At 44.3% G+C, this 26715-nt stretch overlaps 1 protein-coding gene across 4 annotated transcripts in view; it reads right to left on the reverse strand.

Moving 5' to 3' along the window:
- The window catches only part of PPP2R3A (protein phosphatase 2 regulatory subunit B''alpha), a 50359-nt gene that overhangs the window by 6597 nt on the left and 17047 nt on the right, over positions 1-26715 (reverse strand). For 3 of the 4 annotated variants that reach the window (XM_082766944.1, XM_082766945.1, XM_082766946.1), the window contains 11 exons: positions 19991-20251; positions 18058-18161; positions 15775-15877; positions 14061-14135; positions 8894-8980; positions 7094-7250; positions 5225-5273; positions 4612-4701; positions 3188-3363; positions 2550-2668; positions 825-931 (listed from right to left, as the gene is read on the reverse strand). In XM_082766944.1, coding sequence (XP_082623070.1) covers positions 825-931; positions 2550-2668; positions 3188-3363; positions 4612-4701; positions 5225-5273; positions 7094-7250; positions 8894-8980; positions 14061-14135; positions 15775-15877; positions 18058-18161; positions 19991-20251 — 1328 coding nt within the window. Of the gene's footprint in view, positions 1-824; positions 932-2549; positions 2669-3187; positions 3364-4611; positions 4702-5224; positions 5274-7093; positions 7251-8893; positions 8981-14060; positions 14136-15774; positions 15878-18057; positions 18162-19990; positions 20252-24662; positions 25042-26715 lie in introns of those variants that run through there. The other variant, XM_082766947.1, reaches the window with a different exon arrangement.

A 26715-nucleotide genomic window follows, 5' to 3' on the forward strand; every position in this document is an offset into this window, starting at 1 on the left:
CACTCTTATTTAAATGGCTCTATGAATACTGTTCAAATGGACAAAATTCTGAATCACGCAAGATTAACATGGGGTGAAAGCACAACCTACTTCCTTGGATGTGTGTTAGAGTAACCATAAAGAGATTCTAGAGAAATACTCTCAAGAAGGTACAACCGCAGCCACAAGTCTAAAGGATAATTACAGCAAACCTGCATTAGGAAACTCTGTGGGATGCCCTTGCACGCGGCATTCCTTGAGCTCCTGCTCTGCCTAAATTGATTGATTCTAAGGATAGCTGGAGGGTCTGTCCACAATTTTACAGACATTTACAAACATAAGTGTAAATATTGCAGAAACCAACAGCTTTAAATAAAAAAAAAAAATCAAAACAAAATTGGTAAATGAATTAAAATGTTGAAAGAGCTTATAAAGAGCACAGACTAACAGGCATATAAAGTCTAGCAGAAAGTAAAGTTATTTGACTAAAACAAAGTTTCCACCACAATCATAAGTCTAAGAGCTACAGCTTCTGATCCATGATAGTGTGCATGATTAATACATGCCCAGGACTAGCAAAAGTCATTTGAGCTCTTTTTTGTATGGTTGCCAGAAGAAAAAGGCTTTGTCCTTTTTCTCAGCTATCTTCACATCTGTAGCGTGTGTAGCTAATTCAAACGGCTGCCACAAAGAACTCAGGATGTCCCAAGCCCCTTGTGTCAAATATACCAGTAGTGCCTTTTGGAGCAACCACTTCAGGCTTCGCCATGCTCCCATGCTGAGAGTCCAGACCTCAGCTGGAGCCAGGCAGCGTGTCCCCAGTGCAGTGCGACGCCCATGCTTACCCTTCTTGTAACTGCTCGTTCCCAGACTCCTCAGCCACAAGAATCTCATACTCTTCAGCAGCATACCTGTCCCAGTCGGAGGGTTCAGGGCCATCATTTTCAATATCCTAAAGAGAGCAGATGGTCAAGCACACCGTGTCTATACCTCTCTACAACTATGTTTACAATAAGGTCATGTGTGGAGCACCAGTTCTGGGGAGCAACTGTATAGAAACAGGTAGTCAAAAATGTTAATTGAAAGATTCATAATTAAAGTGTTTTAACATCTGCACATAAATGACTAAGAAAAAATACATCACATAGTCTACAAAAGTCTGTGACCCGAACTGCCAACGAACAGAGCCTTCTCCATTTCAGAAGTGCTGAATATTAATAACTGCATGTTTGCTTTGCTCTAGCTCAGAAAGCCATGCATCTGTGCACTTTGTAATTGGTTAAGGGACTTAGTAATTTAAGATCTTTAATTAATTGTTAATCATAACTGATCATTTGTGGAACTCTTGACAGTTTGCTAAGCTTGGGGAAATTTGAGAAATGGTTACAAAATAATACCCCTGTAAATAATTGGCCCTCTGCTATTTACTGTAGGATGGGGGGGATAAGTAATACCTCCTGCTCCCACCTGCCTGCTCTTATGATGATCCAGTTTAAAAAAAAAAAAAAAAAAAAAAAAAGGCTCTGGTTTGGGATACATTTAAGCCTAGAATTATGGAACCACAAAGTTCTTCTTACAGGTAATGTGGGAACATCTGGGAAGGAACCAGAGTTGATTTTGGCATCCCCACCACTTTGCTGTACTTTGACCAGTTAAGAGCTTTCTGAAGATAAATTTTTAAGCTGTACTTATCTGGTTTCAGTGGATAGGTGAAGGGAACCTGAGAGGAGGGACTTCACACCAACAACTGACAAAGCTCAGGTCTCAGAACTACAGCTAGTCTGACTAACAACTGGAAAATACAGAAGTGACAACCTCTTACATGTTTGCTGGGTAGGAAGAGAGGATGGGGACTGCAGCCAGGCACAACGTGCAATATCTGAGCTTTCCATCTAGTCTACCACCTGTGGTTAGATAAGTTGGCATCTCATCTGCCTTGGCGCCTGTGGTGTAAAGGAGGTCTCTGGTTCTGTTTAGGCTACTGAAAAATTGCTAATGCCCTTTTAAGGATTAGAATCCAACCAGACTACTTAATAAATCTTCCCATGTAGCCTATTTATTTATGAGTGCAGTTCTGTAGGAGACATGAAAAGACAATTGGGATCTGAAGTTTTCAGATCTCACAGCTCTAAAGGAACCAAGTTCCTTTCTAGTGCTAGTCTTTCAGCCTGATGAATGAGTGCAACTCAGCAGGCTTAGGTCATTCTCTCTAGAATCACAGTGCTACGCTACCAGTGTTGGTGTAATAGGATCAGTGAAGGCAATCAAATCATAGAATAGTGGAATAATTTGGGTTGGAAGATACCCAGGACATTTTTATTCCCAGCTTCTGGTCAAATCAGGGTTTGCTATGAGGTCCAATGGGGAAGGGTCAAGGCTTTGTCCAGTCACATCTTGAAATTCTCCAAGGACAGAACATGCATAGCCTCTCTGGGCAACCTCTTCCAGTGTATAACTGCCCTAACTGTGAAAAAGGATTTCTTATATTCAGTTGGATTTTCCCTATATCCAGTTTCATTCTGAAGATGGGTTTGAAAAGGCCTGTATTTAGAAATAAAAGTGATTTATACCTTTTGCACTGCAAAGGGATCCCTCTGTTCGTTGTCCAGATATTTCTCTAAATTGAAGAAGGTGTTGAAAAATACATGAGCCATTCTGCACCTCTTCAAGTCTCGCAGGGTTACTCTTCCTGCAGAAAAAATAACATGACACTGTGCTAAGTTTTTCCTCAGTAAGAGACCAGACCCGGTCTGGTCAGTCTTGTAGCAGCTTTGTAACACCACAATGCTGTAATATTGCAAAACTTCCAACTCAGTCAAGAACTTTAACATTATTTAATACATGGGTGTGTATTAGTCCTAAATCTCACACACATATGGAGGTCTTTCACAGTCACGTAAAACGTGAAAGAATGTGAGGGAGGGTGGTAGTTTCACAATCTAGGCTGTCAGTACGTTCCACAGCTGGAATATACAAGACGTGTTGCTCCAGTTCCAGCAAGTTCATTCATAAGGCCTCTCTCTTGGAAGCATTTCAAACCTGTTTATGTATAACACTAAGGCACAACAGCCATAGATTTTACTCTGTACAGTACTTTCAACCCTGTGATTCTAACACAAGACTCTACCTACAGATGGGTTTCACAGTAACGTTACTTTCTCAATGCACCATAGATCAAAGAGCACGGAAACTCCCGTTAAGGACTTACCCTCCCTCTCTGGTTTAACAAGGTCAAGCATCTGACACAGCAAGTCCTGAAATGGCAGTGGTTCTATGCCCATCACTTCCATCCGTTCACATTGCTCCTCATAGAAGTATTCCAGTTCATACATGGAGAGCACCCCGTCCCCATCCAGGTCCATGCACCGAAACCAGTACTCAATGCTGGGAAAGAAGAGACAGGATTAGAGAAAGCACGGTGACCGACCCCCACCCCCATTCTCTAATTCTCCTGCCCAAAGGCTGGCATAAAACCAGAAATGCAAATACCCTTTGGGACGGATGAGGGAACAGGCCAATGCTCAAGAGCACCTCCTGTTAGTCTCCTTTTAGGTGACTTGTGAGTGCAGCCACGCTCATCACCTGTGTCACCAGGCGGCTGTAGCAAGTGCCCAGTGTGCTGCAGCTCAACTGGCTCACACAGCTCATGGTGTCCCTGTCCAATTCAGCGGCAAAACTTGTCTGAATACAACTGACCCTGAACCCAGGACTCTGGCTGTCCCTGAGTGACCCTGGTGAGTGATGAGGTGGGCATGGTATGCACTGATTTTCTCGGCTCCTTTATAGAAAAGGCAGTGCTTTAAGGCAGCTGCAGAAGTTAAGTTCTTCGCATCTTTACTCATAAAATTCCTTCTCCTAGTAACTGTGTGCAGACCTAGTTCAGCTCTGCACAATAGCCTCCCACCGGCAGTACAAACCAAACCCACTGTCAGGTTTTACACAGTGACACCATGAGGTTTCCCCACAGCCCCTTCCTAGGCACTTGCTACACGCATGAAGGGAACGTTCCTATTTGTGGCAGACCTCACAGGAGTTACCCTGTTGCCAAGAGCAGGCCAAGAGCTGCAGCCCCTGCTATTGCTACCACGGACCCCCCACTGCAGCACACGCCAGCCCTCGCAGCTTGGCTGAGCCATCAGCTCGCCTGGTCACAAAGCTGCACTCTGCCCAGGGAAGCAGGGGCTCAGTGCTGACAGATGGTATCTCTGGCTGCTTCTGCATAAAGGGCCAGGGACTGCCCTTGTGAGGAGCCATCCTGCCTGCAGTCAGTGAGATCAGGACCTGTAGGGCAGTGTGACGGAGACCAAACAAATTCAGTTCTTCTTGCAGATCACTACTGCTCTCCAAGCACTTCCTCAGTGATAAACCACTACTAACCTTGTGCACGCAGGGCAACAGAAGTGACTGATGACTACCCAAGACATTTAACATTAAAAGAAAACTCTGCTTTAAGCAATTTCTCCTCAAAAAAGGCAAATGATTTGACCAAATGTTGGCAGTAAGTTTTTTATTTCCTAATAATCATGGAAACCCAAGCTGCTGTCTGTTGTGGAGAGCAGTAGGTCACAGAAATTTCTGTAAACTTAACTGCACTCCTTAATAATTTTATTAGGGCACAGGAATCAGTCAAACCTTGTAGCACTCCTTTTGTCTTCCTCCGAAATGAGCAGCCACACAAAATCAGCATAACTCATGCGGCCTTCCTTCTGAATTTCATTTCCTCTGGAAAACACATGAAAAAAAAAAAGGCTCCTAAATACTCAGAATGTTATCAACACATTTTTTAAAAGCCCTGAATAATTTGTGAGAGAAAATGGGACATCACTGCCCATTCAGCCTGTATTCTCTGCACTCTACAGCAACAGTCCTGCCCTTCCCTCCCTTCAGGCACAGCGTTTGCTACCTCGCTTGCCATATACCCTCCCACAGCAAGTGCTGGGCTGTTTTATTTTTTGGAGGCTTTGTACTAGTGCTCTCCAGCTATCTCTGTGCTGTGTGGGGCACAAACACACAGTGCCTGCACGTTCCCACTGGCTACAGACAGTTTGTTCTACAATGAGGTGTGTAAATCATCATCCTGTGGGATTTCTGAAGATACCCAGAAGTCCCACTCCATTTTCACGCAGCTCCAACCGGAGCACCATGTTGGAAACCATACTGGGCAGTGGGATCTGAGAGTATCCTGCATTTCTAATCGGCCTGACAGAAATTCACTTCCATTCCCAGCCAGTACGCTATTCCTCACCTCACCACAGCGCCGCTGAATATTCGCTCAATGATCCTGCTTGATAAAGCTGGAAACAAAGAAAACAGAGAAAATGAAGCTACAGGTCACAGGGATAACTACATGCAGTTGTTTATGCTGAACCCACATGAAGTAATATTCCATTGCTAAAAGAAAGCTCTACCTACACTGCCTGCCTAGCCACTTTACAGGTCTCTGTTTCACAGCATTTTGTACAAACCAAAGATTATACTGCCAGCGTGTCTGCCTTTGGATCCTACCAAGCACTGTTATATCTTGAAAGTATGGTAACTGTACGGGATGTGGCTTGTTGCACATGGGCAGTATTGCTCCTAGTTCGCTGCAGGAGGACTGATAGAAGCAGACTACTTCAACGTGTACTGCAAAGGGCGTTCAGCTATCAAGCAAAACCCACACATCAAAACGTTTGTTAGCAGAGCACAACGTATGGCAGTCCTGCGGGGACTGACACCTCCCCTTCACACCACCCCTTCTCCCTTCAGCTCCACAGCATGCAGTGCTCCCAAGCCTCCTGTGTAACAAACACTCCACTCCCACGCTCCAGCCTCCCCAAAGGGACCAAGTTTCAGGCAGCACCTATCTGAAGCTGGGCACTCCTCATCCTCAGCCCATTCAGGCCTCAAATCAGCCTCCTCACCCCTGTGACTGCCATACTCACCCAGAACCCCCACAGCCTTCCCACAAATGCCTTCACTCAGAGGACAAGGGCCACCACACCACTCCAACACACGTGCATTCCTACAGCATTGTCATTCTCATATCCCTTTCTTTCTTCCTTGTTTCAGCCCACTAGGATCTTGGCTCCTACAAAGCATTGTGTCCCCCTCAGACCTCCAGCAATTTCTGGCAATTTTCACACCTCCAGACCCCTGCAGCCCAACGCACTGCAACACCTTATCCCCTGGCACCTCCAAATCACACGTGGTGTCCGAAGATCTCCTGTTTCTCCAGGCCTGACCCTCTGTCCTAAAGCTACTTAGCCCAAAAGGACAGCAACCACACAGAGCAGTTCCAGACAGCTTTGTCTTCACAATCAATGTGCTGGTCAACAGCTTGAGCTCTTGTCCAAGACACGAAATCATGAATCGTAACTGTAAGTGTATGGGCATATATCATGCTCCAAGATCACAAGCAATCTTAAACACAGCCAAACTGACTGGGTGCCTCCATCTAGCCCAGCAAACAACCCATACAAACCATAACCACACATTTGGTGACTCTTCACTAGCATACTTTTTCAGCCTCGAACCACTTGCAGAGCACAGACTTCCTGAGCCAGAGGAAGTGCCTTTGGATTATTCAACCCCTTGTGGATTTTTATCCCATTAATTTATCCATCACACTCGAACCTCTGAAAATTTTTAGCTTCTGCTCAACTTGAGGCAAATAGTTCCAGACTGGACTTGAGAGACAGTCTCCAGAGTGCATCTGCAAACTGAAATTCATCAAGCTCTGAGAAGCCTCTGAAATTTCTCTCATACACAACAAGATTGTATTTCAGCAGTTCATGGGGGCTTTTGCTCCTTGTCCATAGTTCAAGTACCTGCAAAACCCTCAGCAAATACAAAGGTAGTTTCAGGGCGCTATTTCTAGATTGTCCTTCTGGCAGTGACCCACTGTAGCTCCCTCTCTAGCTACTCAAATGGAAAACAGTATCTACTGCATTTCTCTGTGTTTAAGCCCCTAAAACTAGGTCTGTAAATCAGCATTTGTGTAAGAGAAGGATGGCTCCACTTAAATTTTTTTTGAGGCATCAAATTAACTGCATTAAAGCTAGGCTTTACTCTTTAGTAGGAGCATTCTATTTTCAGCAACACCTCCTCCCACCACAGCTTGCAGGCAGCATACCTTGATCACTGTACCTAGCCAGATCCTTCTGGCTGATATAAAGGTCATGGTCAGTGTCCAGCTCCCAGAATTTACAGTATATAACATAGAAGTGCTCGTAGGAGAAATAATCTGTGATCTGATTTATGTCATCCTCTTCTTCCAGGAGAGCAAGAGTCTGAAACAGTACAAATAAAGTGGGAAATTAAACCTAGACAAAAAAGCATTTCAGCAGCTCAAGCCCCTCAACCTCTAATGAAGCTGGGTGAACACTGAGAGCTAATCCAAAACGTAGCCTTTCCCACTGCAGGAGATTTTGTTGCTGTGTGTGATATTTAACAGGCAGTCACAGAGCATCTAGCTTGACTATCCTGGTTAGCATACGTGTAGAATACTTTTGCCAGTCCTGTGAACAATTCCTGTTAATTTTCAGCTATAGCGAAGAGTCACGCAGACGAACAAGAACACAACTGCTTTCTCAGCTGGGATCCGTTATTTGTGAACTACCTCTGACCTGTACCAGAGGCTCCTAGAGCCATTTACCACAGCAAATCCACAGTTCTCCACAGCAACTGAGATCTATCTTGATCCTGACACTGCACACATCCCAGTGTGCAAGATCAAGTCCTGCTCCAGACACACGCCTGGACGGGGGAAGGAGGCAATCACACTGAACGTCCTGGGCTGTTGCTGACAGGAATCAGTCTGCTTTAACTGGGACAGATTTCCAACCAGGATGTTTGTTACCGTATCTTATTAAGAACCAGTTAGTGACAGCATCCTTGTTTCATTCCCACTTTACAGCTACCTCTGTCCTTCCCTCTGCTCCACCTTCCCACTGGTGTCTCACAGGGTGTCTCACGTTCACCTGTGGCACCCCCCTGCCTGTCCTTCCCCTAGCACTGGGGCTTGGACGGGCACAAGACTGAAGGGAGTACTGATTACTAGCTGGTGTGATCAGTGGTGCAGAAGAGGTCTGAAAGGAGGCAGAGCATGAATTCATGCCCACGGCTTTCAAGAAAGCACACTACGTCTGAAGGGGCCGACAGGATGCAGCAGGGAGATCTCACTGCTTTAGCTGTGTCTCATCTTGACCATTCAGCCTAAAGACTTACGGCTTTTTAGGTTGGGCTGGAGCTCAGCAGCCTTGTACAATTTTAAACCAGCGCTCTTTTGGGCAAAATATACAAAGAAGAGAGACCCTTATCCTGAAACCTTTGTCCAACACCCCCTGCTCTGATACATCCCAGGGACTGTAACAAGTGCCATGCTTCATTTGTCAGTTTTTCTGGAGAAGCCTACTGCAGAATTAGAAATCAGTACAAACTGGATGGTGCATCCTGAGATGCACAGTCTTGCAACCACACAGCACAACATGCCTGACCAACTGTCAGGCGGCTGATTGCCAGCTGAGAGGCAGGAAATTGGCTGTCCTACCCCCCACAGATCATAGGCAATCCACCAGCTATTCTTGGCTGCTCCATGAGCCACTTAACATAGGTGCACTGCTGTCTTGCTTCCCTTCCTCTTTGGCTAGATCAGGAGCCAAGAGCCAATCTGCCTGACGCAGCTTCAAAGCGGGTGCACACTGTCACCCTTCTGGCACATCTTCTGGCCAGTACCCTCTCGGCTGCCCTGGTTCTTGTACTCCTCTCATCTCGACTCCAGCACAACTCCTCCACCAGTTCTGGCCTGATTCTGGCACCGAGCATTTGGCCCACCTCGCTACGAGCCAGGCAGTTCCCTCACTACACAGCACACAGGAGCAGGAACACAGGGACCTGTGCATTCTACATCTTCTTCAGGCAGAAACCAACGTACTTGCAAGAAGTTGCTTTTCCTCAGCTCTGTTAGAGTGATCTTCCCAGACCAGGATCGATTGACTGTGTAGAATATTCTCTGTATAACCTGCAACATAAACAGCATTCTTTGAACCAAGTCCTTAAACACAGCAGTTAGGGAATTGAAAGAGGATGTTTATTTGGTTTATTCACTCATCCTAAGGAGACCTCTTTTTGAAAACTATTTTTTTTGTACATGCTGTTATCCTTAATTCACTATGCAGTTTGAAAGTAACATTTGTTTCTGAAACAATATTATCCATTTCCACTCTGCAAATATTTTCACTGCTCTTAATTCACATCTTTGAGCAAGCAGATGCATTATTTATGTCAAGTAATATGTTCAAAGCGCAGACAAATCACTCAAACAGTTTCTCACGCTTTAGGCACTGCAGCTCCCACGATCTCAACAGATAGCGTTCTGCATTTCTGAAAAAATCGGGACTTTTGAAGAGGAAACAGGACATGTAGATGAAAGCAGCAAGTGTTGTCTGACCTATTGTGTCTGTAACAATGCCTCATCTTCTTGGTGGCTCCACTCAAAGTAATCAATACAGATTATCTGGCTGCATTTGTCTTGGATGTGTTTACATCATTCAACTCCTCCACTGATCTACCTCTCAGGAAAGCAGATAAAAAGCACTGTAGGGAGTGTACACGCTCCTGAGAACTCAAGGGGAACAGTGCACACTATGAGGCCGAGCGCTCACAGGGACCTAAAGAGCAAGTTAAACCCTCCCTGGTCCACCCCTTGTTAGCAGGCCAAGCATCAACAACATGGAGCAGGGAAAATGCAAGGGTACGATCAAGTGCATGCAAGGATAAACTTAGTGTGAACGAGATCATATAAACCACTCTAATATGACATCTTCAACATGAGAAATTAGAAACCAAATTAATGACTACCAGCACTGAAATCTATGGAATATAATTCTTGTCAACAAAACATAACGCAAACAAACCTGTGATGTCTCTGACATGTTGACATTTTATCCTAGGATTTTGGTAAACCTTAATAGCACATGCTACTCCAGCGTGAAAATTAACTTTACAAAACAGGGATATAATAAGGGATTAAATCTAGTTAACAGATAGACTGGGACTGGTTTCTTTCTGAGCCTAAGTGTAGTTCCGAGTGGGCTATCACCATTTAAGGGCCGTGCTTTGACTCAGTCACACGAGGACAGGTTCTTAGTCCAGAACAGATTTGCAAACAAGTATGAGATCATTGCTAACAGCCTGCTTTGAATACACGGATTGGTGAAGTAATAAACATTGATGAGCACAAATAGTTTTGGGAGCAACAAGACTGATTTGAGGTCTCAAAATGTATCCCAAAATGAGAGAACTAGCAGTCAACTTAGCTCATCATGATACCTGTTGGTGCCTATCCCGCTCCTCAGAAGCCTATATAGGGATATGGGGAGGTATGGGACAGCAGGAGAACTTTTTGTCCCTTAAAATACAAAAACTAAAAGCTGAAATCAGCCTACTTCAGACTGACACGATTCTTTTTTTTTTTTTTTTTTTTTTTTTAAATAAGTACTCCTAATTATTAACCAACAGAACAACTTTCAGAGAAACACAGCAGGATCTTCAATCAAGGATGGATGTCTTTCTAAAGTTGGGTGTCAATTCAATTAAAAAAAACATATACGTCCTAACTATAGCAATCATTGAGCAATGTTCTATAGCCCATGCAACGCAAGGGTTCAGCCTAGGTAACGACAGGGGTCTTTTCCACTTTTAAACAATTAAGAAGCTGTCTCATTCTTCTTCAGTGCCACTGGCAGCCACTGCAATTCTGGACTATTCTTGAACTTGGTTTGGCCTTTGCTTCCAGGTTGCCAAAGAGTTCAGTGGCTGAAGAGTGTCTTACCTCATACATGACCCAGTACCACACCTGTCAACTCTGCAGCAGTTTGCAGCAATACAGGCTTCTCACACCATTTCAAGGACTCAGAAATAAAAGTCCCACAACAGAAAAAGGACCCCCTAACTACCAACATTTTTCTTTTCCTCTGCTGGCTGGCTAATAGAAGACAACAAAGTATCTCAACACTATGTTGGTGACATGCAAGAAACCTTTCTTCTATCAGATCAGATTGATAAAGATGTGTCTTCTGCTCTCTCCTCATACATCAGGCATACAGAGCAAAAATGTCTTCTTTACCATATCTGGTCACTCAGTGCAGGTTTTATTATTCAAGTAACGGTCCAGTTTCAGTGGGTAGTACAGTGTCTATGTATGTATAAAGTATCATTACTTCTCTCTTTGCCAAGTTACAAAGACAAAGCTGTCAACAACAACAAAAGCATTTCGAAAACATCCTAGGGCATTGTCACACAGCCTGAGACGATCTGCAACACTCAAGCCACAGCCAGTGTCTGCTGTAACAGAAAATCAATTCCTGTGGCCTCCCTGTTTTGTCTCTCACGGAGAGCAACAGCTGCATGATCGCAGCTGCACCGCGGGCTTTGAAACCAGGCCCCAGGCGCAGGCTGCTATGAGCAATTCTGCTCAGCAGCTATGACCTTACTGAAAGCCATAACTCTGGCTCTGTTCTGCCCAGTGTGGAAGGCTGTTTATTCCAAATTCATAAGCCTTCAGAAGGGGAAGCCCCTTCCCTATCTGCCCAGTCCTGTCACGTAATCTACATCCAGGTCCAAAACCACTGATAGGTCAGTTCTAGACTTTTTCACCAGTCCTCCCACAGAAGAAAAACACCACCATTCTGGGAAAATAAATAAATAAATAAACAAATAAAAATAAATCAAGGCTTTATTAAACCCTGCAGGCCATCTTCACTTTCCACATTCAAATTGGTAATACTGCTTGAGCTGAGCGTTTTTCAACAAGCAGGAAGTTTTTCCAAGTTATTTTTATTTGCCTCAGCAACAGCATGCAGTGCTAACATTGAGCTTTCTTTGCACACTCTGGGAGAAGTCACGTTTTAAAGCTTTCATATGAAATGTCTCATGATATTCTGCGCCATCTTCACCAGCTTCAGGAGTCTGTTGAAAAAACGCAAGTATTTTAGTATGCTGGCAATACAACAGCTCACGTATACTGATGCAGATTAAAGTACAGCTTATTGTATCCAAAAGGCACCTCTAAAAGGTGCAAAAAAAGGCAAAACAAAGAATTTGAAACATCTTATCCATACTAGACTGTTAGCTTACTCTCAGGTGATTTCAACCAAGCGATGCTGTATCCAACAATGAACACAAATGCCAGTGTCTCCTTATGGCCCTCATCTGCAACAAAAAATGAAATGTAATTCCTGCTCTTGCAGCAAATACAGCACTGTCACTATAAGTGTAAGGCACTCTACCTTGAAGGGATTGAAAGGATCCAAGCAGTCTCAAAATCCAAGGACAAAGCTGTTTCCTTCATTACCTCCCGGTGGAAATGCTGAATTTCATGACATTAAAGACAGAAGTGCCAAACTGTCTGTGGGTGGAGATGTGAGAAATCGGAATTCCTGGTGTCAGAGAGAAGAGCCACTGCTGCTGTGGGCCACGTACTGTCACTCCACATGGGAACAACCTGACCCAGTGGACTGTATCTCCTGAGGTCTTGACTCTGCTCCAACTCAGTGATCTGGCCAAGGCCAAACACAGAGCTCAGAAGGAACGTGTCTGTCAGCACAGACACCCAGAACAGCATTGTCCTGCCAGCATGAGGAGTCTGTGAAGGACACTGCAGCTTTGTAAGATTCGCTGCCACACACCATCCACCTCAAACACCAGCACCATCATTTCCTGGGTGCCTGAGAGCAAGCTTAGACGGTCACCACTGTCAGAGTATTGTGTGTAAGGGTTTCTAAAGGCTCTCAAGCTGAAGTAAGGAAGCACAGTGGAGATGAGCAGAATCAAGAAGCACTGAGGAGCTTTATGTACACACAAAGCATCCAGTTCTGTGACCAAATTTATGGTGGTCACACAGGACCTCATTCAGACACAAGGGAAGTTGTAGAAAGGAACAGATGTTGCTCTTCTTAGTAGCAGCCTGGACTTCAGTTTTGAAGCAGAACCTCAGCTTCACACGGCTGATCTCTCAGACCAGAGCATGCACAGCACGTGGTGAGGTCCAGAAACCGCAGCAATTCACCCATTTGTGTGCCTTCATAATCTCCTGGACATTGTTACACCTACTCTGACCAGGTACTATGCTTAAGGTACCTTGTTCCATGGGGACTGAAGGTGCTGACAATACACTGGTGTTCACTGTGGTATTCAAGCACATGTAGACATTCGAAATTGTTTCTTATTAAAGATTTTCATAAAACATTAGTGTGATGGTTCAGGATACGCCCAGAGCAACGGAGTGTTTTTCTGCCATCTGCTCTTTACAGGAAAGGGACAAGCTTGTGCCTGCCAGTAATCTCTCAGCTGCCAACACGTGGTGCAGCTGGCCCCCACGCAGAGCCTGGCAAGCCAATAGGAGGCAGCTCTCTTTAGGCCTTTCTTTATCTGAATTTGTTATCACTGCAGAGATAAAACACCCTATATTTATACCTTTTATTCATATTCATACCCAACATGAGACAAGTTAGAGGCTTAAAATAAAATCCTGGAAACTTATTCAGGTAAAGCACAAGTCTAACTCCTTACTGCAACGTTGGAACAAAGCTACAGAACAACAAACAGTAGTCACAAAAGCTCAGCAGTTCAGAAAGACTAGACAGGCTTTCTGGCACATGAGATACAGGAGGGATGGACATTGGTATAAAAGATGCTTTGTACCATAGAACAATCTGATTCTCCGTGCCTAAATGACAGAAATCTTCAAACATGAGACCTTCCATATTTGGTCAGTCCAGCAGAACTAGGGGTAACTTAGCAGCTCTCAAAGACCAAAGAAAGACCACTCTTAGGTTCCTTCATCATGATTAAAGGCCAAAGTTGTTTTTAAAGATTTGCTTAAGGCCAGAAAGAATGACCATTACGCTTTTGACTGACCACTTGGCTGACACAGACTGAATAATTTTTTGTTTTGAAGTAGTTCTTAACAAAACTCATTGCTAGCAATATGAAAAACATAGTTTTTTAAGTAACTGAATGATCTGCTGATGGGCACAATGACAAGTAACAAAGGAGAATTGGCTCAGCAGTGTCACAGGAGATCAAAGAAGCCAGCCTACCGTTGTAATATACCGGGAATGGAACTCCGGAGCATCCTTCAGGAACGTCAGGCCAGGATGCGTTTCTACCACATCCTGCAAGAGCAAATAAAACGAAACATTTTCTTCTCCTTTTACTTAATGTTCAGATGTTACTGGGTTTACAAACCAATACTTTTGCTTATTTTTGAAACAGTATTTGCAGCATTAACAAAAAAATATGAAATGGTATCTTTTAATCTATAAAGTGAACCTTCTAGAAGTAAAAGTAGAATACATGTTCTGGGCAATACGCACCTGTTGGGCCATTTTGATTTACTTAAGGACAGAAAAACAAAGGAAGAGAGTTAGTGAGAGGATGAAAACTCATTTTTAGTGAATGAGACAAAAAATTAGATTACCATGCAACCATCTCTTCAAAACCATTTTTCCATTCATTGAAGATATTAATATTTGTCAGAGATAAGTGTCAGAAATGAATTTTCTTTGAAAGGCTAAAAAAGTTGCTTTTCATGTCCTCCACAACAATGACAGCTCTTGTGAACCTTAGAATGCATACAGATGTGACCAATGCTTTTCCAAAATTTACTTGTATAATGTATGGAGATTTGTTTTTCTCAAGATCAGCTTTTTGTAAGCCAAGCACTCACTTGTGATGCCAAATCTGCCAAGAAATGCATGACCAAAGACAAAGAAACCGCTCAGATCTTGAATGAATCACCTCAGGTCCTATATGCATCAGAACGTCTGTGTAATTTTGGTATGTCTGACTCCTCTACTCCTTAAGAGGTGTTCAGAATTTTGCTCTGTTTATACCATGACGTGGCAAAGGGATAGAGTAGATACAGTGCCCTTAGGGGTGTAATATGACCAGGTTTTGGCCAGTCTAACTTGACGTCTAATACGATGGTGTCGTATGGTATAATATTGCTAGTCTCTGGTTGACTGACAAACAAGATTGTACACGCCTTTGGCTGAGCCAGCAGCTAAGAAGCAGAGCTGCTATCAGCCAGGAAAGGCAATACGCCCAGTGGAGAAAAGGTGAGAAGTAACATGAGAAAATTTACCCATCAGTCCCAGTTAAACTTGTCTGAGACACAAACATCCAGTGCAGACAAAATCTTTCCCCAGTAAAGCAACTAAAACATGGGTTTTGCACAGAAGGCAGAGTGTGTTAAATCTAAGAATATTATGGAGTGGCTTCAAAACAGTATCAATAGATAATCAGAGGAGCAGATGGACCTGATTTACAGAGAAACTACAAAAAAGATAAATCTATCCAGTGCTTGCCTAAATGGCCACAATACTTTGCTTTCATACTTGCTTTGTTAAAAATATGACACCTGAATTAAAGGGAAGGAAAGAAAGAAATTAAATTAGGATGCATAGAGCTTTGCCTGAGTATCAGGAAGAAATGAAATCAGGATGAGGAGACTTTAGCCTGAATATTAGGAAAGGTATCATCAGTGTAATTTATGTACTAACAGGTGCAGAGGCACACACAGAGCAATTGGGACGGCAAAACTTTCTGCACAGATTTCCAGGGGATATTGCACCTGATAGCCTGGCTCAACAATTCAATTGTAATTGCAATGTCAAGCAACCCACCCAGGTGCTGTTCAACCAAAGGTCTGCGTATCCTTGGAAAACATTTAAAGACATGAGAATAGAACAGTTGTACAAAAGGAACACTGCTCCCTGTCCCCATCAATTCACTGCCGAACAGCTGATGTACCTGAAGGAGCGGGATGAAGTCCTCCTGCTCAAGGTAGTCACAGCTAGGCTTCGCTACAAGGTAGGTGAACCTGGATGCATCATCATGGCAGTTACGTAGGATTCTGCAGGAGAGATGAAAAGTTACTCCAGCTGCTTTGCGTCCATCACAGATCACAGCCAGATAATCCAGAGCCTTATCACATGTTATGCAATACACTTGCAATATGTATTATGCAAAGTTGACCTCAATACTAGTATCAGTTTGCTTCTTCAGCAGCACCAAGGCACTTCTGCTCCGTGGAGCTTTCTTTACATTACTATCACTGTGGTAAACAAAACGTTTCTTTCTGAAGACTGTTCTTATTTGATTCCACAGCACCTTAGGAAGTAACCTGACTTTTCAAAAATGCTGCATGCTCACTGACCTCATTTGAAGTCCAGAGGACCAACCTAATAAGATGCCGTAACGGATGTGCTTCCCAATTTAATCTTTTAATACATTTCATTATTTGAAGATGCTGTCCAACTGCAGTGACTAAGTTTTGAACCAGAAAAATCACTCCCCAAAAGGGGAATGAGCATCACTTATTAATTATGTCATGACTGGCTGCTGTGCAGAGGAAGTCATGGAGAATAGCCTAATGAAAGAGTGAGCAGGGTTGAGAACTGAGAGACACAAACATTGAACCATAGCGCTGAAATGCCTCTAGTTTTCTGCAGAGATCACACTAACAGGCCTGATACTAAAAAAAAAACAAAACAAACAACAACAAAACAAAACCAAAAACTAGTGGCTGACAAACAATTCTGTCAGCTGCACATTTGTATCATGCTGTCAATTAACAGATACATTCTAAATCAGCTGAAGAAAAGAGGTGCTTTTCATTTTTTTTTAATTTATAAATCATGCAACATAACAATGGGTTCCAAAGCCATGTTTTAGTGCCAAACTAAAAGCTCTGATTTTCAGAAGTGTTCTACACCTAGCAATGCCTATTGACTTCAAATGAGATCAGGAAGCACACAGCAATTTGAAAAAATAGGTTACTTACTAAGATGCTTAAATATAGACTTCAGTGATTACAGATTCCTGTTTTAAAATTACGGCTGTGTTCATGCAGTTGTAGTGCAACTTTACAAAGAACACTACTTTTATCTCTGAGTATCACGTTTCCAGAAGTAATTTTGCAACTGTTGGGGGGCAGGACAAAGTGGGGAAAAAAATCTTTCTAAAAGAGAAATTAAAGTGAGGAAAACATTAGGCTTTTAAATGGTATGGATTAAAGGAATAGAGAAAAGGTGTGTGACCGCAGTCTGCGAATATCTGAAGGATGTACAAGTCAGAGGAAGTGAAAATATGTGGTATCACACGTGAGGGATTGAGGGATTAATTAGAAGTAATTGCAGGAACCTAAGAGAGAAAAAATACCATCCATGTCAAAAAAAAAACAAACATTTACTGATCAGTCATCCCTAATATTTTTGTAATTTTGCCAGGGTAACTAGAAGATGTTTTAACAATATTATCACAGGAAATAGTTTGGAAACTCGGGGTTAAAGACTATTTCAAAAATCTGAGGGGTTATCATTACATCAAAAGATAGAAGTCTCTGGATAGGAGGTGGAGATATTATTCAGGTGTTTCACAAAGATTAAGTTGCCCTGGAGGAAGAAGATTAGGCAAGAGGACAAGTCTGTTCCATCTTGCACCTCTGAATCCCAACATGATACATGCAGAGCTCTCAATTTGAAAAAGAAGCTTCAACAATGGTATGTGGAAACAACGATCGAAACCCACAGATTTGACTGTAAAAGTGTGCTTGAGGAAGGTAGGAACTATCAAAGCTTAGTTTGGTCCACTTGTGTGGTGCTTCTTTATTTCACAATCCTTCTTCCTGCCCCGCAACAGTTTTCCTCTCCCCATTCCTACGTGGCACTCACTTAATGCACCAGCATATCAACAAGGCATCAGATAAATATACCCAAGAACCACTGACATCTGTCAGCTCTCTCTGAATATCTGACATTTCTTGGGACTCTGTTAATATATTCTATATGCCAACCAGAACAACATTTCATCATCTATACAACTCATGCAAATTTTGTTGATGCAGCATGAAAATCAGTGTTTGGGAATTTATACGGAAGGAAACTTAAGCTGACAGAGATCTTTAGGCTGTTTATTTTCCTCTAAAGAATGGACAAAGATTTGAAAAGTATGGTGGAAGAAGAAGAACAGAGAAACATCTATGGCAAATTTTTCCTTTTTCAAGAAAGGGAGTTCTGCATTTGTTACACTCACTTTCTCCACAAAGATACAAATGAGTGTACAGATACGCATCCTGTCCTTTCTCCTCCTGAGGCACTGAACATGGGTGCTTTCCAATAGAGTGGGCAGCCACAAATCTGTAACGAAACACAGGAACAAAGAGGAATACAACAGCAGTCACAAGCAGAGCCTGCTTATACACCAACTCCACACTTTCACGTATGGGAAATGAAGCAGTAATGACATACAGGTGAGTCAAAAAGCTTTTTGCTGTGTGCCATGGTTCAGAATCCACCCATAACATTCTACTTTGTTGCATGCCTTTGTAGGCAGCTGAGAAATACATCCTGTCAGGACCAGAGACTCTCTCAAGCTCTTAAGTTCTGATTTTCACTATTTAGCAAAGCAAATGGAGAGGCACCTCCAGAAGACCACTCACACCAGCTACCTTGCTGACGTACCTGATAACGGGATAACCCGCTCTTTGTATGGGCTGACTTCTCATTGACAGCAAGGGAACTCCAGTTCTCATCACAGACAGTTAACGACTGAATATCTGAAGGTGAAGTGATTCCAGTCCCATAGCTTTCAGTGCAGTGCCTTTTACCCTGAACAGCCCATTTCCCAACGCTGCTAGATCTCAGCAGGATAACCAAAAATGAGTGTCCAAATGGAAAGTGGCCAACTCCAGCAGAAGGACTGCCCAAACACAACCTTTTAACTAGCTGCTGCCTTAGCATTTCTATCCGGGTAGCTTTCAGAGCAGTAATCAGTGAAAGTTCATGCATTTTGGGCTTTCTAGTGCCTCAGAAAAGCAGGCTTAAAATTACTTCAAACACTGAGTTGCTGATACCTTCAAGAAGCCTCTGCTTTACTGCAGAGATCTTGCTAGCCACCTGTACGGCTCCAGCCAAGGCATCAGAACATCTGCAGAACACAGACCTTGGATGGAGCGCCGCTGATCGGGCAGGGTGCAGGTGGGAAGGATGTCACACTAAATGGGAGGAAGAATGTTTGGAAGAAATCGTTGAGTTAACCCCTTCTATTTTCCCCACAAACCCTATTCAACCTCATCTAGTAAATGAGATGGCTTACAAATGTGCCGCTTGATTCCTCTAAAAGCAAACATAACACAAACCAAACCCCAGTCTCTCCTTTTGGAAAAAGCTTCCTTCTGAGGAAACAAGTGCTCCCCTTGGACAGAACATCACTGCTCAACCTGCAGCGCCAGGGAGGCATTCATGCACAGGGCAAGCTGAACATATGAGATGCGTCTGACAACTGCCAGTTTTAGATCAGCATTACTAAAAACTATGGTTGAAGGAGAGGAAAATAGAACAGCCCATCTGCACCGTGCTCCCACACAAGTGCTGTGTTTTGTTCCCTGAAGCCAGGAACTCATTAGCAGACTGTAGCTACGCCAAGTCTGCTGACACGTGCATTATGGATATTGAACATATGCATCTCAGTGCATCAGGGTTGACTAAGCATTCCCTCTTCTGCTGTGTCCGAGGTGGCGTAGGCTGGAAGTTGCTTTCTCAAGCAATGCTGTTACAGTGTACACAGGTCATGTCCAGATTAGGGGGACAGCCAGCCACAGAAAGGGTAACCGATACGATCTGAAGCCACAGAGGCAATTAATTTTCTGCTATTATCTAAGCATAATTATGGAGAAACAGGAAAACAAATACATTTTTATCTTGTAAGAAACCTGAAAGAACCATTTTGTGAATTACAGCAAGATGGAGTGTACACATCAGGCGTGACACTCAGCAATCTTTTCCCACAGCCACTTTAACTGAGATTATTTTTATCTTCTTCATTTAAAAGAAAAAAACAAAAAACCTTCAGAGCAAAATAATATAGGCTCTTTTTCACTAAAGAATGAGAAGAAGAAGTGTTTTAATAGCTTTACATTCATTCTTTCTCCCTCTCCAAAAAGTAAAGAAACCCAGGGAGCGGTTACCTTTGCAATTTTCCCCATTTCACAGATGTTTGCTTTCTCATCCTCAAACTCTGTAAAGGCTTCTTCAATCCTGGCAATGATCTCTTCATGATTAGTGCAGACATTCGGAAGTCCTTTAGGGAAGTAGAAACGTGGAATGTTTATGGACAAAGGGGTACTGCTGGTGGCTTTATTCACAGGCAGGAGAGCACAAGGGCTAACCACTGAGTTCAAAGGGACGGGGGATGAAGTTCCAGGTTTCTTCTCTTGTTTACTTTGAACCTGAAAATATAATTAACAAATACTTTTTTTTTTTTTTTTTTAAACACATAGAAGAGGAGAAATAGTTTGTGTTCTGAGTGACCAGGAAAAAAAATCTAAAACCATCAACAATTAAATTGTAACACAGGGATAAAAATATATGTCTTAAGTATCAAATTTACAAATTAGCGCAATGTCAAAAGTTGAAAATTTAGGATATATCACAGCTAAGGCTGCTTTTGCATAAGATCTGTGCATTTTGCTTGTAGCTGTGGATTATAATATACAATTTAACCACAGGAGAACATACTCTGCAATCCAGTAATACCAGAGAACACGGACAGTGTTTGCTGTCTCTCCATATGCTGGGCCCTGTGCTATCATTTTGCCCCACAAGCAGTACAGCACCACAGTCTGTTCCTAATTAGTATTTTTCACATTTTTAAAGTCGTCACCATATAAGCAGCAGAATTCAGATGTTGGAATGCCCAGAGATTAAAAAAAATCCTTGCTCCCCCACAAACACACACTCTCTTGGGAAGAGGCAATAGGCTTGCCTATTGCACAACGGTTCAAATGCAAGAGTTGTTATTAATATAACAACATACGTGATAAGAGGCTAATAAGGAAACAGTCAAGTAAATACAGCTGCAGCTTTCAGTTTATTTATTCTAGATATTTCAAAACAAAATGGTTTTAGGATAAAGTAGCCAAGTCTAGGTTCACTCAATACAGAAGAATGTATATGATGAACTGACTAAATTCTTTGCCTTATAATTTTCCAGGTATTTGGAGCTTTTCTTAACATATGCTGAATAACACAACTTGCCATGGGTTTGCCTGAAGAAGTGAGAATTGTAAGAGCTTCCCTGAGCCATTTTCTCTGAAGTTTAAAATACTTCACAATCTGTTCTTCAAAGACCTGTAAAACCACAGAACAAGGGATTTTCCTTCCCTTCACTCCTTTGCTTCACTGCTCTTTCTTTGAATGGGGAGGACCTCTTCCTTCTTCCAAATGCCATCCCACTTCAGGAGCAGGAACACGTGTGCTTGCGCACGTACGCCAGCCCAAACAGACTTCTGTACTGTAACCACTCTACGCTCACCTGGAGCTTGCATTTCTTTAAATTCTCCTCTGCTGCCTTTACAAGAGGCCTCCAACTGCCTGGGAAGCAGCGGGGTGGCAGACTGGGCTCTGGCTCCTCGGTCAGGCTGGTGATTTGGCTCGGAGGAAGCCCAGGGACATGGCTGCTTCCGTTCCTACAGCCTGCCGCCACCCCACCTGCCCGTCTGTTTGGTGAGCTTCAGCCACGACCCAGCTCTGCTCCGTGGTTTTCACCTCCTGGCTTCCAGCAGAGGGGAAATTCCTGCTGCTCTCTTACCGCTCGGCATTCCCACCAAGCAAAGCTGGAACAGGCACCGCGGTGCCACCTCCTGCCACTTGACTCCTCTAACAGGACTTCACGCCAGCTCGTCTCCAAGAGCCACGTCTCAGCAGCAGGTTTAGTGCTCAGACGCAGACACGCACCGCTAGCTGCCAGGACCAACTCTAAGAAATGACTCAAACCTAACAAAAATGTCCACATACCAGAAGAAACCAAAGAAACATATTGTTTTTCCAAAGGACTCGTTGCTTTACCAACATGTCCTCATTCCCTTACAGACTAATGAAATTGGATTTCCTCCTTCGAAGGCCTCCAGCTGACCATCTCTACCACGGCTCGTCCACGTTGCCCCGAGCCCCGTTTTCCGAAGAGCAGGGCAATCCATTTTCCTCCAGGCATTGCCCAACTCAGCAAGGTTTGGCACCAGCTTGCAGAAGCTGCAAGCCAGCCCCCCGGGATCTAGGTGAATTTCCCGACAACCCCAAGCCAAGGCAGGAGGTTCAGCACCTGCGGGACAGAGACAGGGATGCTGCTAAGCCTCAAATAGCGAACCTGTTCAGGCACAGCAGCTGGCCTTCCCAGGGAGGCTGAATCACTGACTCCTGCCCAGGCCAAGGCAAACAAGGTGGAGGCAGAGCTCACAAACAGCTTCTTTTCCTAAGATCCTACCGAAGCAATGGAAAGGGAGAACATTTCTGGCCTTTGTCTTCTTCTTTCTTATTGAAGACCGAGCCATCTACAGCACCAAGGAAAACAACAAGCAGCAACCAGCTCCTGATGACACTGCTCCCCAGGACAACCTCGCAACTTTTATCCCCCCTAAAAAATCACTTTGGAAAAATGTTTCTAGAATGGATATATCCCGATGTCAATCACTATGGGCACAGCAGGGAGTTAATGACAAATACTTGTGAGTCCCTCGTGAAAAAATAAAGGAAGCGATATGGGGGGAGTTTTGTGGCAATTCCTTGGGGAAGAAAAAAGAACAACGGTTCCTTCTTCCAGAAGTTAACCATAAATGCTATTTGCTTAGTGGAACATCTCTCCAAAAGGGACGTGCATTTTCAGAAGGACTACTAGGGCAGTAAGCTACAAATACTACAACAAATCCTTTACCTCTGCTACCAATTGCTATTTTTTTCTAAGAAGGAAAGTAACATCACAAACCAGTTTTAAACACTGCTTTATAGCACGGTTTCAATTACCTTAACTAACATCCGTCTATCCACTGTGTCATCTTTGGCCAGCCACACAATGTATTTCTGGGCAGGCTGACACAGTGACATCTGCATTACAAATAAAGCAGGCAGCAGGACGGCCTCCCTGCACCACGCACACAAAGCCCAGAAACTCCCCCAGCCCCCCGGCAGCACCGGGCCCAGCACACGGCTCCGCGAGGAAGCAGCATCGCAGCAAGGGCTCAGATATTCCCTCTTCTTTTCTCCTGGCTCCAAACCTCCAGCAGGGTCCTGGAGGATAAGCTGACCCGTTCATTGCTTTCTTCAGGAAGAGATTCTCTCCTCTTCTGCGTAGGGCACAGTGACTCAGCCTGGTTACTCACACTCCACAGGGCTGACTTAATGTCTCCTTTCATTTTTGCTGTTCCTGCCTTACTGAAGTTGGAGGCTAACTGGACACAGGCCATCCTTGGAGATCAGCGGTTCCCCAGAGCTGATTTGTATCAACAGCCCAAAACTTTCCCTTCCTTCCTTTCCTGAAGCCCTTCCCCACCATTACACCCTTCTGCTGCCTCTGTCCCTGCGGCTCCTGCAGAAGGGGAGAGGCGATGAGAAATGGTATTTCTGGATGCAATTTCTTCCTACTGTAAATCGCAAACGTACCAGCAGAAGCAGAGCGCTACTGCAGAAAAACCCCAATAAAACAAACCAAGCAACGCAGGCCCACAGAAGGATTTAGGTGGACGGGGACACGAGGCCAGCCCTAAGCTTCAGTCAGGTTCCTCACGGCCTCACCCAGCCGGATTTCCAAACCACTCGCCTCATGCCTGCAGCCCCTCCAGCCCCGCTCCCAGCTCTCTGGCGTCCCACCAGGCCGAGCTCCCATCCACCAGAGGCTGGCCGAGCCTCCCCCCCTTGGCCTGTGGGGGACCTCACCTCTCCCTGCCCAGCCCCTAATGGTGCCCTGAGGTGGTTCTGGCGCTGTGGGGAGGCACTGCTGCCCCTCAGTGCTTCATGCAGTTCTCCCCCAGGGAGTGAAAAAGCGTGTTGCAGAGATTAACCTTATACACTGACTTTAACCTGGCACCAGAAGCCATGGAATCAAAACGTGCCCCATGCTACAAGATCCTCCGGGGCTATTTTAAGAGCTATTTCTTAGGAAACAGCTGCACCGCTGGTAATTTCACCTTTTTACTTCCTCACTGGGTCACCGATCGTCTTAACAGGGACGAGGCTCACGACGGGGGATTTCAGCACACTGCGACCCCCGTTACAGGGGTGGCTACCCGCCGACCTGCTGTCCTAGCACAACTACTCCAGCCTTCCCCAGCTGTCCCCGAAAGCGAGCACAGAAGCTGGGATTATCCCAAGAAACCAATCTTTGGTGCAGTTTCCATTTCTTCGGCTACATCTCCTTCAACCACAGCCCACCAGAGCCTAGGAAACAGCCCAACAAAGCACCCTGTGATGGCCAAAGCTTTGCCAAAGCCAGGCAGGCTGCTCTGCGCCCAGCCTGGGTGCAGCAGAAAGCTGGGCTTGTCCAACATGCAACAAGAGACATTCAGAGCAATCACACAGAAACTGGGCTTTTCTTACAAAAATGCAGGGAAGACCTAATAGCCTTTGGCTGTTTCTCCCTGTTAAATCACTGCCCTTGCCATTACGCTTTCCCCTTGTTTACAAAGACACTTTAACTGTGCGCTCTAAGCCTGGGAGGTTTATTTTTAAACCTGCTGGTATCTTGCTGCAAATAACTTGCTGCAAATAGACACGCCTGGAGGGGACAGTTTGATTCTCTGATCCAATGAAAAATACAAAGCAACAGAAAAAAAAAAAAAAAAAGTAAAAAGAAATGCCAAGTGCTCAAACCTGGGCCTGCTGGAATGACTTCAGCCTCTTCTTGAAGCGGGACGGAAGAACAAAATCGCAGCCCTTCGCGAGGAAAGCCAGCTCCCCGCCCAGGTCTGGGTCCCTCCGCAGAGAACGCTCCTTGATCATCATCCTGCTCAGCTCCTAAGCTGCTGGTGCCCGCTCCAGAAGGGGCACGGGGACTCTGCAGGAGACCACGTCAAACCCCACAGGTTGCTTTCTTGGTTTGGGTTTTTACAGGCACGAAATGGCAAACGGCTTCCCGCAGAAGCATGCTAGGTCTTCTCTCTCTTCAGCAAGACAACATCTGGAGATCGTGTCTCGCTCCTGAAGCCAGACCTCCCTTTTTTACCTGATATTCAATGTATCCTTCAGTACCACCAGGATCTTCTGCCTTCTTGTAATACTTTAATTGAGAAACATGATCTACAACAGAATCTATTTCCCTGCTGGCTGCATGACAGACAATCTGTCCTTGGCTTGTAATAGGCCAGGGGTAGCATGGGAAAGGAAGCACCCACCACCACGACCAAGGTGCTAAAATTAGACGGGCTGCAGAAGGGGCTAAATATACCATCTTCCCCAATAGTTCCTACTTTCCGTGCTTCAGCGCTGAAACATGAGGTGCAAACTTGCATCAGCCAGACGCGGCTGGAGCGAAGCCGCACGCGATGCTGGTGGTTTGAGGGCCCTGCCTCCGAGGTGATGAGGCAGATCGGCACGAGCTCCGCTCCACACCAAAGGCTGTAATTTTCAGGAAACATCACTTTTTCCTTCTTGCCTGGAAAAAGCAAATCAGCCGGTTCCTCCAACACCAAATGAGCACATAAGGATGATCTTGGATAATGAGCTCAGGCATTTAAAATGGCTCTTAATAAAGTGGGTTTTTAAAGACATCAAAACACATCATCCTTTTTATTCCCTTTTTCCATAACTCTCACGAGGCAAAGGCTGCTCCCCAAGCCGTTCCCAAAGCAGTTCCCAGGAGACGATCTGCTCTTTTTCTCCGTGACCTCCAACTCTTGCTCTGACTTTGTCCTGCCCTGCTACAAGCGTGTTCTCCCTCACCTATCACGACAACAGCGCTGAGCAGCGACCTACGTCCAGTCCTCACCCCACAAGATGCCAAGCACACAGTCCTGCAGCCTGCTTTCCTTCCTTGGCTTTAAGAGTCCCAGCTACTTCACCAGGTTTCTTTCGGAACCCAATAACAGAGAACATCATCTCAGTTCTGGCCTTGCTTTTCAAATACAGGATTTTAGTAAATGGAAAGGTCTCACCGAGCCTCACCAACAGAAGAGGATGAAAACTGGACCCCGTGCGCCTCCGATGTATCCATGGTGCATTCCATATAGCCAAGAAGAGCACCAGCTCTACACGTTGTCAAAACAGATTAAAATTCTCCAGCAACAGCATAACTCTTTGTTGGTTTTAGAGCCAATGAGGCTGAAAAACTCATCTTGTATCAGGAGGCTTTGTTTCAACTACCTTCAGATGCCCACTTTAAGATAACACAACTTCGTGCAAGCAGAGCTTGTATCTGTCCTGATTACAAAGTTAGCCCACGTGCCACAAATATCTCCCTGCATGTTTGGTGTTGGTTCTTTTAATTCTTTAATTTCACCGCATTTCTTTTTCTTTTTTATTTTTTGGTCATTTCTGATTCCAAGATGCTTTAAGATGCAGTTACTGCTTTCATCTATTTCAGTAACTATTACCAAACAAATAAAAAAAGTCTTTTGTTACCATCTGGGGTTAGAAAGTATGAGTAGTTGATGCTGGAAAAGAGCGCAGATGTGCATGCAGCTTAACTGACCGGTGCTACTAACATCTGATCAGAACTATTTGTAATACACGGGGAAGGAATCTGATTTCCCAGAAAGTTTTCCATTATATTGTGAATGTGTTTTGAGAAAATGTGATTATTTAACATCGCAGCTAAAGGCACTGTGGTGTTATAGAAGACACTTTTTAGGGTTAATTTCCCCACCCAAGGTCCTCGAGAAGCACGTGATTTGCTCTGCGAGACAAAGCACCCCAAGCCTTAACTTTC

This window comes from Aythya marila (genome assembly GCF_965140915.1).
Source record: "Aythya marila genome assembly, chromosome: 9".
NCBI classification, from domain to species: domain Eukaryota; kingdom Metazoa; phylum Chordata; class Aves; order Anseriformes; family Anatidae; genus Aythya; species Aythya marila.